This window comes from Mustela nigripes, chromosome 7 (assembly GCF_022355385.1).
Source record: "Mustela nigripes isolate SB6536 chromosome 7, MUSNIG.SB6536, whole genome shotgun sequence".
Taxonomy (NCBI): Eukaryota; Metazoa; Chordata; class Mammalia; order Carnivora; family Mustelidae; genus Mustela; species Mustela nigripes.
The window spans coordinates 88,277,046-88,290,385 of NC_081563.1; the positions used below are offsets into that span (position 1 = coordinate 88,277,046).

Here is a 13,340-nt window from a genome sequence, read left to right on the forward strand (position 1 = left end):
TATCCCTTTATCTGATATGTCGTTTGCAAATATCTTCTCCCATTCTGTCAGTTATCTTTTGGTTATGCTAACTGTTTCCTTTGCTGTGCAAAAGCTTTTGATCTTGATGAAATCCCAATAGTTCATTTTAGCCCTTGCTTCCCTTGCCTTTGGCGATGTTCCTAGGAAGATGTTGCTGCGGCTGAGGTTGAAGAGGTTGCTGCCTGTGTTCTCCTCAAGGATTTTGATGGATTCCTGTCTCACATTGAGTCCTTCATCCATTTTGAGTCTATTTTTGTGTGTGGTAAAAGGAAATGATCCAGTTTCATTTTTCTGCATGTGGCTGTCCAATTTTCCCAACACCATTTATTGAAGAGGTTGTCTTTTTTCCACTGGACATTCTTTCCTGTTTTGTCAAAGATTAGTTGACCATAGAGTTGAGGGTCTATTTCTGGGCTCTCTATTCTGTTCCATTGATCTGTGTGTCTGTTTTTGTGCCAGTACCATGTTGTCTTGATAATGACAGCTTTGTAATAGAGCTTGAAGTCCGAAATTGTGATGTCACCAACTTTGGCTTTCTTTTTCAATATTCCTTTGGCTATTCGAGGTCTTTTCTGGTTCCATATAAATTTTAGGATTACTTGTCCCATTTCTTTGAAAAAAATGGATGGGATTTTGATAGGAATTACATTAAATGTGTAGATTGCTTTAGGTAGCATAGACACTCTCACAACATTTCTTCTTCCAATCCAGGAGCATGGGACATTTTTCCATTTCTTTGTGTCTTCCTCAATTTCTTTCATGAGTACTTTATGGTTTTCTGAGTACAGATTCTTTGCCTCTTTGGTTAGGTTTATTCCTAGGTATCTTATAGTTTTGGATGCCATTGTAAATGGGCTTGACTCCTTAATTTCTCTTTCTTCTGTCTGGTTGTTGGTGTAGAGAAATACAACTGATTTCTGTGCATTTCATTTTATATCCTGACACTTTACTGAATTCCTGTACAAGTTCTAGCAGTTTTGGAGTGGAGTCTTTGGGGTTTTCCACATATAGTATCATATCATCTGCGAAGAGTGATAGTTTTACTTCTTCTTTGCCAATTTGGATGCCTTTAATTTCCTTTTGTTGTCTGATTGCTGATGCTAGGACTTCTAGTACTATGTTGAATTGCAGTGGTGATAATGGACATCCCTGCCGTGTTCCTGACCTTAGCGGAAAAGATTTCAGTTTTTCCTTCATTGAGAATGATATTTGCAATGGGTTTTTCATAGATGGCTTTGATAATATTGAGGTATGTGCCCTCTATCCCTACACTATGAAGAGTTTTGATCAGGAAGGGATGCTGTACTTTGTCAAATGCTTTTTCAGCATCTATTGAGAGTATCATATGGTTCTTGTTCTTTTTTTATTGATGTGTTGTATCACATTGGTTGATTTGCGGATGTTGAACCAACCTTGCAGCCCTGGAATAAAAAAGCCGTCCTGCTTTTCCAGGAAATGGACAGGAAGGTATTAGGAGGATCATCAGCACACACATGGAAGTTTCTGTCTGATGCCATCATTGCTAGAGAATGGTGGGAGCCTGACAACTAAGAGGGCAATCAGGAGTCAGCCTATGTACTAGGACTGAGCTTGAATTAAAGAGGAGAGTCATCAGAGCAGCAGGACAGCCAGAGGAAGAGGGGGTCACCAGCCAAGTCGAACTGCCGGCAAAGGAGAGCAGAGCCAAGTGTGCAAAGCTGCTCTTGGCATGGAATTTACCTGAGTGAATTCTGTGAAAATTCACTTTTCTTACTATCTTTTACCCACCCCTCTCCATACCCCAAAGTTCCTTTATGTAGCTCGAAATGCCAAAGACTGCATGGTTTCCTATTACCATTTCCAAAGGATGAATCAAATTCTTCCTGACCCTGGTACCTGGGAAGAGTATTTTGAAACCTTCATCAGCGGAAAAGGTAAAGAATAATCCTTCACATCTTTGCTTGCCCACTCTAGGTAAGTCCAGTCTAGGAATCAAGCATAACATTTTGGCCGCTTAGAAGGTGTGTTCCTCCTTAGGTGTGTCCTACCTTAGACTGGGACTGGAAAGAGTAGGCTGACTGAGCTCAGAGTGAATACCCACAATCCCAGCAAACATCCTTCACCCAATGTGAAAGCCTTTATTCTGGGTCACTTGACTTGTAGAGTCACCTGCATTCCAAAGGGTATCCTTGTCCCAATATTTTTTATATACACAATATATACACAATTTATTATAGACATGAAATATGAAACCATTTTGGGTAAATTAGATAAATTACTCCAAGGCTGTACAGTACCACATCACCCTCCAACTCAAACACATCAGGACTCGGAACCTATCTAAGGCTCTGGGTGATTCTTTTGTAGACTGTTCTGTTTTGTAGACTGTTCTGTTTCCTGTATCTGTTACAGTGGGTTGGGGTTCTTGGTTTGACCATGTGAAGGAATGGTGGGAGATAAAAGACAGATACCAGATTCTTTTCCTTTTCTATGAGGACATAAAACGGGTGAGTAAAAGCCCTTCAGAAGAACCACTCTCCAGGCTTCTTCAGGGATGCACTTCTGGGAAGGACATCCTGAAGAATTTAAGAGTGTCCTAATACCTTCTTCCATTTCAATGCAATGTTAACTGTTACCACAGGACCCAAAGTATGAAATTCAGAAAGTGATGCAGTTCATGGGAAAGAACTTGGATGAAACAGTCCTAGATAAAATTGTCCAGGAGACATCATTTGAGAAAATGAAAGAAAATCCCATGACAAATCGCTCCACAGTTCCTAAATCTATCCTGGACCAGTCCATTTCCCCCTTCATGAGAAAAGGTTTGTGTGGCTTCAAATACTTTACATTCATTTTGTCTAGTATATACTTTCCGCTTCTTAGCAAGAAGATGTTAGGTTTTATTAGTTTCAAGACAGCACATTTAACCTATTAAAAATAATCTGCTAATAGATGGGAACTTGATCTTGTTACAGAAGAGAGCTCTCTGGGGTATCTGGTTTCAAGAAACAGAGTGTCCTCTGACCAGCCCCAATAAGAGGGGCTTTTTAGAAGGGGTCATGTGCAGGTGTAAGGCTAATGTATTTTCACAGGGAGTTAAGAGCAGGAGCCATCATTGGTCCAGACGTCATGGGGATCCCTGGATGTCAGGGTCAAGACTTTAGCAGCACTTAAAGGGTCCACCACTTACAGGAAGGGTCCATCACTTACAGGACTCAGCTCCTCTCCACATGTCTGCTATAAGTGCCTTCCTTGACTGATCAGCTTCCTGTCTCTGCCCATTCCAGCTTTTTCCTACTTTATAGCTTCTGCTCACTCAGCTTCTGCTCATAACTTGGTCTTGATCATGGCTCAGACCACTGTACATTGTGACTTCCAATTATAACTACCATTGAGCACTGCCTTGTTCTCTTAATATTTTTTAGTTCCAGTTCCCAAAAGAGGAATTCTAAGTCCCCCAGCTAATATTTTTTGAAGGAAAAAAAAAAGCTTTATCATTTTTTTAATTTAAAAAGTAATGTATATCATTATAAAAAATTAGATCAATATTGGATTGTATTTTAAAAACCTTCCTTCAAGAGTCGGACGCTTAACCGAGTGACAAAACAAACTGAGGGTTGCCGGGGGGAGGGGGTTTGGGAGAAGGGGGTGGGATTATGGACATTGGGGAGGGTATGTGATTTGGTGAGTGCTGTGAAGTGTGTAAACCTGGTGATTCACAGACCTGTACCCCTGGGGATAAAAATATATGTTTATAAAAATAAAAAATTATAAAAAAAAAAAAAAAAAAAACACCTCATTAAATTCCAGAAAGATGGAAAAAAAAAAACCTTCCTTCACCAAAACTCTGTTCCCCAGAAGTGACCAACAACATTATGGAAGTCCCTTTCCTCTCTGTTTAAAAACATAGACTTCTGGGACATCTGGGTGGCTCAGTCAGTTAAGCATCCAACTCTTGATTTTGATTCAGGTCATGATCTCAGGGTTGTAAGATCAAGCCCTACAGTATGTTCTGTGGGCATGGAGCCTGCTTGAGATTCTCTCTCTCTCTCTTTCCCTCTTCCCTTCCTCCCTTTTCTCTCTCTCTCTAAAAGCAAACAAACAAACCAAAACAGGCACTTCTTTTTCACACCAGGAGAACCATGATGTGCTACTGCTTTGCAACTTGTCTTCTTTTTTAATTTATTAGTTTATTTTGTTATATTTTATTTTATTTTTTAAGATATTATTTATTTATTTATTTATTTGAGAGAGAGGGAGAATTCAGAAGGAGAGGCAGACTCCCCACTGAGCAGAAAGGCTGAAGCAGGGCTCAATCCCTGGACCCTAGACACTTAACCCACTGAGCCACCCAGATGCCCCACCTTTATAAAAACATTTTATTTATTTATTTATTTGGGGGGTGGGTAGAGCACAGAGGGGGAAGCATTTTGTTGCATTTTAGAATCTACAACAGCATCCCATGCTAGTGAAGCAAACCAGACAATACCATTTCTTTCCTCTTCAGATAATCAATAGCAATGATTTCACAAGAAGCCCTTCTTTAGATCCATACATATCTATCTTTCTATATACCCTCATTCCCTCAGGTTCATACATGTGCAAACAAAGATATATACCATGATGATGGCTAAATGTGGTCATAATATACACCTTCATTTACCAGAATATCAGACATCCCTCTGGGGTAAGTCATGTAGGTCCATGTAGCTTACTATTTTAAATGGTCTCATGTTGTACCAGAGTATGGATAGATGCATCATAACTCCTTCAACTATTCCCCTAGTTAAAGGCACTACTATTATTTTTTATTATCTTTTTGAATAGTGCTACAGTAAACATCTTTCTATGTGTGTTCTTATATACCAGTGCTTTTATTTCTGTTGCACAACTTTCCAGGTGAGGCAAAGGGAGGACAGATTATTTTCTTTTTTTAACATTTTAATAGTTTCTGCTTAGTGGAAAAGCTCATACATATACAGTAGTATCTCATTCACATTCTCCCAAAAGTTTTTTTGTTGTTGAGATGTAACTAACATACCAAAAAAGGCACAGCTCTGAAGTAAGTATACAGTGAATGTGTTGAAAAACTTATGCACCCATAAAAAAACCAGCACACCAATCAAGATATGAAACATTCCCATGTCTCAAAAGTTCCTTCTTGAGGACATTCAACATGGTGGAGGAGTAGCAGACTGAGATGACATCACGTCACAGGAGTTCAGCTAGATAGTTATCAAACCATTCCAAACACCTAAAAACCCAACAATAGATCAAAGAGCAGAATATCAGACATTCTGTAAACAGAAAATCAACCACTTTCTGAAAGGTAGAACATGGGGAAAAGTGAATCTGAAGCCATGGAAGAGATACTGCAGGGGAAGGGGCCAATTCCTGGCAAGCAGTGGAGCAATGAAGCTCCACTTTTAGAAGTGTGCTTCACTGAGGGCCATTGCTCCAGAGGCTAAGTGGAGGTGGAGCCCTCATGGGGACAATGTGGTCTCAGGTCCCACGGGGTCACAGAAGGATCAGGGGTGTCTGAGTGTGGCAGAGCTCCCAGGTATCAGAGTGTGGAAGCTGGCTGCAGAGACCAAGCCAAGGAGTGATCTCTTAGCTTGGGGTTACCCTAAATTGTGATCCCTCAGACCAATGATCTTTGAGCAGGGACCCCTGCTAAAAGTGGCAGATCCAGGGAGATCCACCTTCCGCCACTGTAGGAGCAGTGTGGCAGGAAGCTGCTGGGTTTGGAGATTGCAAACATGGCTATATGCCAGAGACAGAACGCTCAGTCACAGGCTAGGTGAGCTTGGTGAACAGCTGGAGATCAGGGAGATAGGAGTGATTGACTGCTTTCCTCCAAGGGCACACTGAGGAGTGAGGCCCCAAGCTCTTAGCTTCTCTGGGCTAGAGACTGGGAGGGCCGCCATTTTCATTCTGTCCTCCAGAGCTCTACAAAAAGCATTCAGGGAAAAAAACTTCCAAATGTGAACCCGAGCAGATTACTTAGCCTGGCCCCTGGCAAGGGCAGTGCAAATCCACCTCGGGCAAAGGCATTTGAGAATCACTACAAAAAGCCCCTCCCCCAGAAGGTCAGCAAGAATGTCCAGCCAAGACCAAGCTCACTGATCAAGAAGAAAAGTGGAATTCCAGAGGAGGGGAAGGGAAAACATGGAATTCATGGCTTTCTCCCCATGTTTCTTTAGTCTTGCAAAGTTAATTAAATTTCCTTAATTTTATTTTTTCTTATTCTAACTTTTTAACTTTTTATCTTTCCTCTTTTAACTTTTTTAAACTAGTTTATCTTAACAATACCTTTCTTTAAACCATCTTTTTAAACTTTCATTATTATAGTCATATTTTGTCATTCATTGTATCTAACTTTATTTTTTGTATACATATAAGGTTTTTTTCTTCTAAAAAGTTTTGGGAAACAATTTCCTCTAATAGATCAAAATATACGCTAATCTTGCACAGGGCTTTGTTCTAGTCTCCAGCCTGAGCAAATCCTCTCCACTTTCTTTTCTTGCTTTTTCCAACCAAATTATCATATCAATTACTTTTTTATAATTTTTTAAAATTTTCATCTTTACAGTCATATTCCATCCATTCATCATATTTACCTTATTTTTGTGTATATATATTTTTTCATTCTTTAAAATTGTAGGAGGTAGTTTCTTCTAAGAGACCAAAATACACCCAAAATCAAATGGGTGACTCTGTTCTATTCACCAGTCTAATAGATATATATTTTTTTAATTTTTTAATGTCTTTTTACCACCTTTCTTCTCCCCACAATTTGGGATCTCTTCTGATTTGGTTAACATACATTTTTCTGGGGTCTTTTCCACCCTTTTAGTATTTTATTCTGTCATTCATATATTCTTATCAGGATAAAATGACAAGGCAGGAAAACTCACACCAAAAAAAAAAAAAAAAAGAACAAGAAGCTGTACTGAAGGCTAGGAACCTAAACAATACAGACACTGGTAATACATCAGATCTAGACTTCAAAATGATGATTCTCAAGTTGAGAATCAGGCATGGAAGATATTAGAGAAACCCTGCCTGGAGAAATAAAAGCCCTTTCTGGAGAAATAAAAGAACTAAAATCTAATCAAGCTGAAATCAAAAAAGCTATTAATGAGGTGCAAAAAGAAATGGAATCTCTTACTGTTGGGATAAATGAGGCAGAAGAGAGAATTAGTGATATAGAAAACCAAATGATGGAAAATAAAGAAGCTGAGCAAAAGAGAGACAAACAACTACTGGACCATGAGGGGAGAATTTGAGAGATAAGTGATATCATAAGATGAAACAATATTAGAATAATTGGATTCCAGAGAAGAAGAAAGGGGAGGGGGCAGGAGGTATATTAGAGCAAATTATTGTAGAGAATTTCCCTAATATGCAAAGGGAACAAGCATCAAAATCCAGGAGGCACAGAGAATGCCCCCTCAAAATCAATAAGAATAGGTTCACATCCCATCATCTAATAGTAAAACTTACTAATCTTAGTGCCAAAGAGAAAATCCTGAAAGCACCTTGGGCTATGATCAGCAGAGACCTGGCAGGCCAGAAAGAACTGGCACGATATATTCAGAGCACTAAATGAGAAAAATATGCACCCAAGAATACTATATCCAGCTAGGTTATCATTGAAAACAAAAGGAGAGATAAAACGCTTCCAGGACAAACAAAAACTAAAAGAGTTTGAAAACACCAAACCACCCCTATAGGAAATATTAAAAGGGGGCCTATAAGCAAAGAGAGAGCCTAAAAATATTAGACCAGAAAGGAAAAGAGACACTATACACTAACAGTCACCTTACAGGCAATACAATGGCACTAAACCCATATCTCTCAGTAGTTACTCTGAATTACTAAATGGGCTAAATGCCCCAATCAAAAGACACAGAGTATCAGAATGAATTAAAAAAAAAAAAACCATCAATATTCTGTCTGCAAGAAACTCATTTTAGACCCAAGGACACCTCCAGATTTAAAGTGAGGGGGTGGAAAACAATGTTCCATGCTAATGGACATCAGAAGAAAGCAGGAGTGGCAATCCTTATATCAGATCAATTAGAGTTTAAGCCAAAGACTATAATAAGAGATGAGGAAGGACACTATATCATACTCAAAGAGTTTGTCCAACAAGAAGATCTAACAATTGTAAATATCTATGTTCCTAACATGGGAAGAGCCAATTATGTAAACCAATTAATAATAAACTCAAAGAAACACATAAACAATAATACAATAATAGTAGGGGACTTTAAAACCCCCCTCACTCAAATGGACAGATCATCCAAGCAAAAGATCAACAAGGAAATAAAGGCTTTAAGTGACAGATTGGACCAGATGGACATCACAGATATCTTCAGAACACTCCATCCCAAAGCAACAGAATACACATTCTTCTCTAGTGCACATAGAACATTCTTCAGAAGAGATCACATCCTGGGTCACAAATCAGGTCTCCATTGGTACCAAAAGATTGGGATCATTCCCTGCATATTTTCAAGCCACAATGCTCTGAAGCTAGAACTCAATTACAAGAGGAAAGTTGAAGGAACTCAAATACATGGAGGCTAAAGAGCATCTCACTAAAGAATGAATGGGTCAACCAGGAAATTAAAGAAGAATTTAAAAATTCATGAAAACAAATGAAAATGAAAACACAACCATTCAAAATCTGTGGGACATTGCAAATGTGGTCCTGAGAGGAAACTATATAGCATACAAGCCTGTCTCAAGAAACAAGAAAGTTCTCAAATACACAACCTAACCCTATACCTAAAGGAGCTGGTGAAAGAACAACAAAGAAAGCCTAAACCCAGCAGGAGAAGAGAAATCATAAAGATCAGAGCAGAAATCGATGAAATAGAAACCAAAATAACAGTAGAACAAATCAATAAAATAAAACTTTCTTTGAAAGAATTAGTCAGGCTGATAAACCCCTGGCTAGACTTATCAAAAAGAATAGAGGGGGCCCCTGGGTGGCTCAGTGGGTTGGGCTGCTGCCTTTGGCTCAGGTCATGATCTCAGGGATCGAGTCCCACGCCGGGCTCTCTGCTCGGCGGGGAGCCTGCTTCCTCCTTTCTCTGTCTGCCTGCCTCTCTGTCTACTTGTGATCTCTCTGTCAAATAAATAAATAAAATCTTTACAAAAAAAAAAAGAATAGAGGAAGGACAAAATAAATAAAATCATGAATGAAAGAGGAGAGATCACAACCAACACCTAAGAAATACAAACAATTATAAGAGTTATTACTGTATTATTGAATTATATTATTATAAGAGTTATATTATAATATGCCAGCAAATTTGACAATCTGGAAGAAATGAATGCATTCTTAGAGACATATAAACTACTAAAACTGTATTAGGAATAAATAGAAAACCTGGACAGACCCATAACCAGTAAGGAGATCAAAGCAGTCATCAAAAATCTCCCAACAAACAAGAGTCCGGGGACAGATGTCTTCCCAGAGGAATTCTACCAAGCATTTAAAGAATTAATTCCTATTCTTCTTAAACTGTACCAAAAAATATAAATGGAAGGAAAACTTCCAAACTCATTTTATGAGGCCAGCATTACCTTGATCCTTTGTCTGATCACCAGACAAAGACCCCTTCAAGAAAGAGAATTACAGACCAATATCCTTGATGAACACAGATGCAAAAATTCTCACCAAAATACTAGCCAATAGGATCTGACAGTATATTAAAAGGATTATTCACCATGATCAAGTGAGATTTATTCCTGGGCTTCGATGTTGGTTCTACATCCACAAATCAATCAATGTGAAACAACACATTACTAAAAGAAAGAACAAGAACCATATGACACTCTCAATAGATGCTGAAAAAGCATTTAACAAAGTACAGCATCTTTTCCTGATCAAAACTCTTCAAAGTGTAGAGATAGAGGGTACCTTCCTCAAGATCAACAAAGCCATCTATGAAAAATCCACCACAAATATCATTCTCAATGGGGAAAAATTGAGATCTTTTCCACTAAGGTCAGGAACATGGCAAGGATGTCCATTATCGCCATTGCTATTCAACATAGTACTAGAAGTCCTAGCCTCAACACTCAAACAACAAAAAGAAGTTAAAGGCATCCAAATCAGCAAAGAAGAAGCCAAACTATCACTCTTTACAGATGATATGATACTTTATGTGGAAAACCCAAAAGACACCACTCCAAAACTGTTAAAACTCATACAGGAATTCAGTAAAGTGTCAGGATTTAAAATCAATGCACAGAAATCAGTTGCATTTCTCTACACCAACAACAAGACAGAAGAAAGAGAAATTAAGGAGTCAATCCCATTTACAACTGCACCCAAAATCATAAGAGACCTAGGAATAAATCTAACCAAAAAGGCAAAGTATCTGTATTCAGGAAACTATAAAGTACTCATGAAAGAAATTGAGGAAGACACAAATGGGAAAATGTTTCATGCTCATAGATTGGAAGAACAAATATTGTGAAAATGTCTATGCTACCTAAAGCAATCTACGTGTTTAATGCAATTCCTATCAAAATCCCATCCATTTTTTTTTAAAGAAATGGAACAAATAATCCTAAAATTTATATGGAACCAGAAAAGACCTCAAATAGCCAGAGGAATGTTGAAAAAGAAAGTCAAAGTTGGTGGCATCACAATTCCAGACTTCAAGCTCTATTACAAAGCTGTCATCATCAAGACAATATGGTACTGGCACAAAAATAGAGACATAGATCAGTGGAACAGAATAGAAAGTCCAGAAATAGACCTTCAACTCTATGGTCAACTACTCTTCGACAAAGCAAGAAAGAATGTCCAATGGAAAAAAAAAAACAGTCTCTTCAACAAATGGTGTTGGGAAAATTGGACAGCCACATGCAGAAAAATGAAACTGGACCATTTCCTTACACCACACACAACAACAGACTCAAAATGGATGAAGGACCTCAATGTAAGAAAGGAATCCATCAAAATCTTGGGGACAAGAACAACCTCTTCAACCATAGCTGCAGCCATTCCTTCCTAGAAACATTGCCAAAGGCAAGAGAAACAAGGGCAAAAATGAACTATTGGGACTTCCTCAAGATCATAAGCTTTTGCACAGCAAAGGAAACAGTCAATAAAACCAAAAGACAAATATTGTCAGTTGACAAATTCTGTCAGTTGACAGAATGGGAGAAGATATTTGCAAACAACATATCAGATAAAGGGCTAGTATCCAAAATCTATAAAGAACTTATCAAACTCAACACCCAAAGAACAAATAATCCAATCAAGAAATGGGCAGAGGGCATGAATAGACATTTCTGCAAAGAAGACATCCAGATGGCCAACAGATATGAAAATACGCTCAACATCCTTCAGAATCACAGAAATATAATCAAAACTACAATGAGATACCACCTCACACCAGTCATAATGACTAAAATTAACAAGGCAGGAAACGACAGATGCTGGAGAGGATTTGGGGAAAGGGGAACACTCCTACACTGTTGGTGGGAATGCAAGCTGGTGCAGCCACTCTGGAAAACAGCACAGAGGTTCCTCAAAAAGTTGAAAATAGAGCTAGCTACCCTATGACCCAGCAATCACACTTCACACTACTGGGTATTTACCCTAAAGATACAAACGTAGTGATCCAAAGGGTCATGTGCACCTGAACGTTTATAGCAGCAATGTCCACAATAGCCAAACTATGGAAAGAACCTTGATGTCCATCAACAGATGAATGGATAAAGAAAATGTGGTATCTATATACAATGAAATCCTGCCATTTGCAATGATGTGGATGAAACTAGCAGGTATTATGCTGAGTGAAATAAGTCAATCATAGAAAGACAATTATCATATGATCTCCCTGATATGAGGAATTTGAGAGGCAAAATGGGGGTTTGGGGGGTAGGGAAGGAAAGAGTGAAACAAAATGGGATCAGGAGGGAGACAAACCCTAAGAGACTCTTAATATCACAAAACTGAGTGTTTCCTAGGGGAGGGGGGTATGGAGAGGGTGGTTGGGTTATGGACATTGGGGAGAGTATGTGCTATGGTGAGTGCTGTGAAGTATGTAAACTGGTATCCCTGGGGCTGATAATACACTATATGCTAATTTTTACAAAAAAATTTAAAGAAGATTAAGCAAAAAACTTCAACCAGAGGTTTCAAATACACCTTAATCCAGAGACTCAAAAAAAAAAAAAAAAAAAAAAAGGTTCCTTCTCATGGTCCTTTTCTGTCTATCTCCACCCTCAGATACAACCACCATTCTCATTTCTGTCAATATAGATTGATTTTTCCTGTTCTTGGACTTCTTATAAATGAAATCATACAGTATGTACCTTCTTGTGTCTGGTCACTCAATGTAATATTTTGAGATTCCTTCATGGGGCTGTGTCTGTAGTTCATTCCTTTTCGCTTCTGTGCAGTAGTCCATCATGTGAATATTCCACAGGTGTGGCCAAGGCACCAGTGCATTTGCATAAATTGTCTGCCCAAGCTAGGAGCCTACCCTCTGCACCCAGGGCCCTTCTCAGAGCAGAGAGCTGCAGTGGGTGGGTATGAACTGAAGGGGAGGTGGAGTAAGGCAGGCATGTTGTTGAGTCACAGAAACTTTCAATCAGAGTTACAACCTCGTCTTGATTTTTCTCTTCTAGGAACTGTGGGGGATTGGAAAAACCACTTCACTGTGGCTCAGAATGAGAGATTTGATGAAATCTATAGGCAAAAGATGAAAGGAACATCAATAAAGTTCTTGACAGAACTCTGAGCAACATGTTCATAGAAAGTGGATGACAAGAATGGGGAAACGATCTTCAGCTCTTCAGCCCAGCCCAAAGAATCTCTGAAAGCATTTCATAAAAGTATACAATTATGGCACCACTGTCTTTGTGATTAACAGTGTGTACCAGCTTTATTTTTTAGAAGGATCATGTTCAATGCTTATTTTCTCAATCATTCTTTCCAAAGTAAGAAATAAAGTGGCTTAATAAACAAAATGAAATATAAGACGTGAATACTGCAAGGATTTTTTTAAGTCTCCACTATTCTGGAAAGTGCATCCTACTTTTTTAGTCTGTAATTTAAAATATCTTGAGCACAAGTATGCAAATATTAGGTTACATCTATATTGATAATATGAAATCTCTGATATCTGTCCCAGCCATTCAAAGAAAACTCCAAAAGTGCTAGGTTCTAAGGTTCCACCTGATTACTATGGAAGGGACTCCTTGAGGGCAGTCCTGATGCAGTCAGCCTTGAGAAAACATGTTCCAAATGCCATCCCCAGTGGTGAGGAAGAAAAGGGAAGCAGATGGAGGGGGATGTCAGA

General features: G+C 38.7%; 1 protein-coding gene across 2 annotated transcripts in view; it reads left to right on the forward strand.

Moving 5' to 3' along the window:
• Positions 1-13,018, forward strand: part of LOC132022623 (sulfotransferase 1C2) — a 23,035-nt gene extending 10,017 nt beyond the window's left edge. For both annotated transcript variants that reach the window (XM_059407870.1, XM_059407869.1), the window contains exons 5-8: positions 1,808-1,934; positions 2,413-2,507; positions 2,642-2,822; positions 12,667-13,018. In XM_059407870.1, the coding sequence (XP_059263853.1) occupies positions 1,808-1,934; positions 2,413-2,507; positions 2,642-2,822; positions 12,667-12,779 (516 nt within the window). In that variant the 3' untranslated portion in view covers positions 12,780-13,018. The remainder of the gene's footprint in view (positions 1-1,807; positions 1,935-2,412; positions 2,508-2,641; positions 2,823-12,666) is intronic.
• The last annotated feature ends 322 nt before the right edge of the window (positions 13,019-13,340 follow it).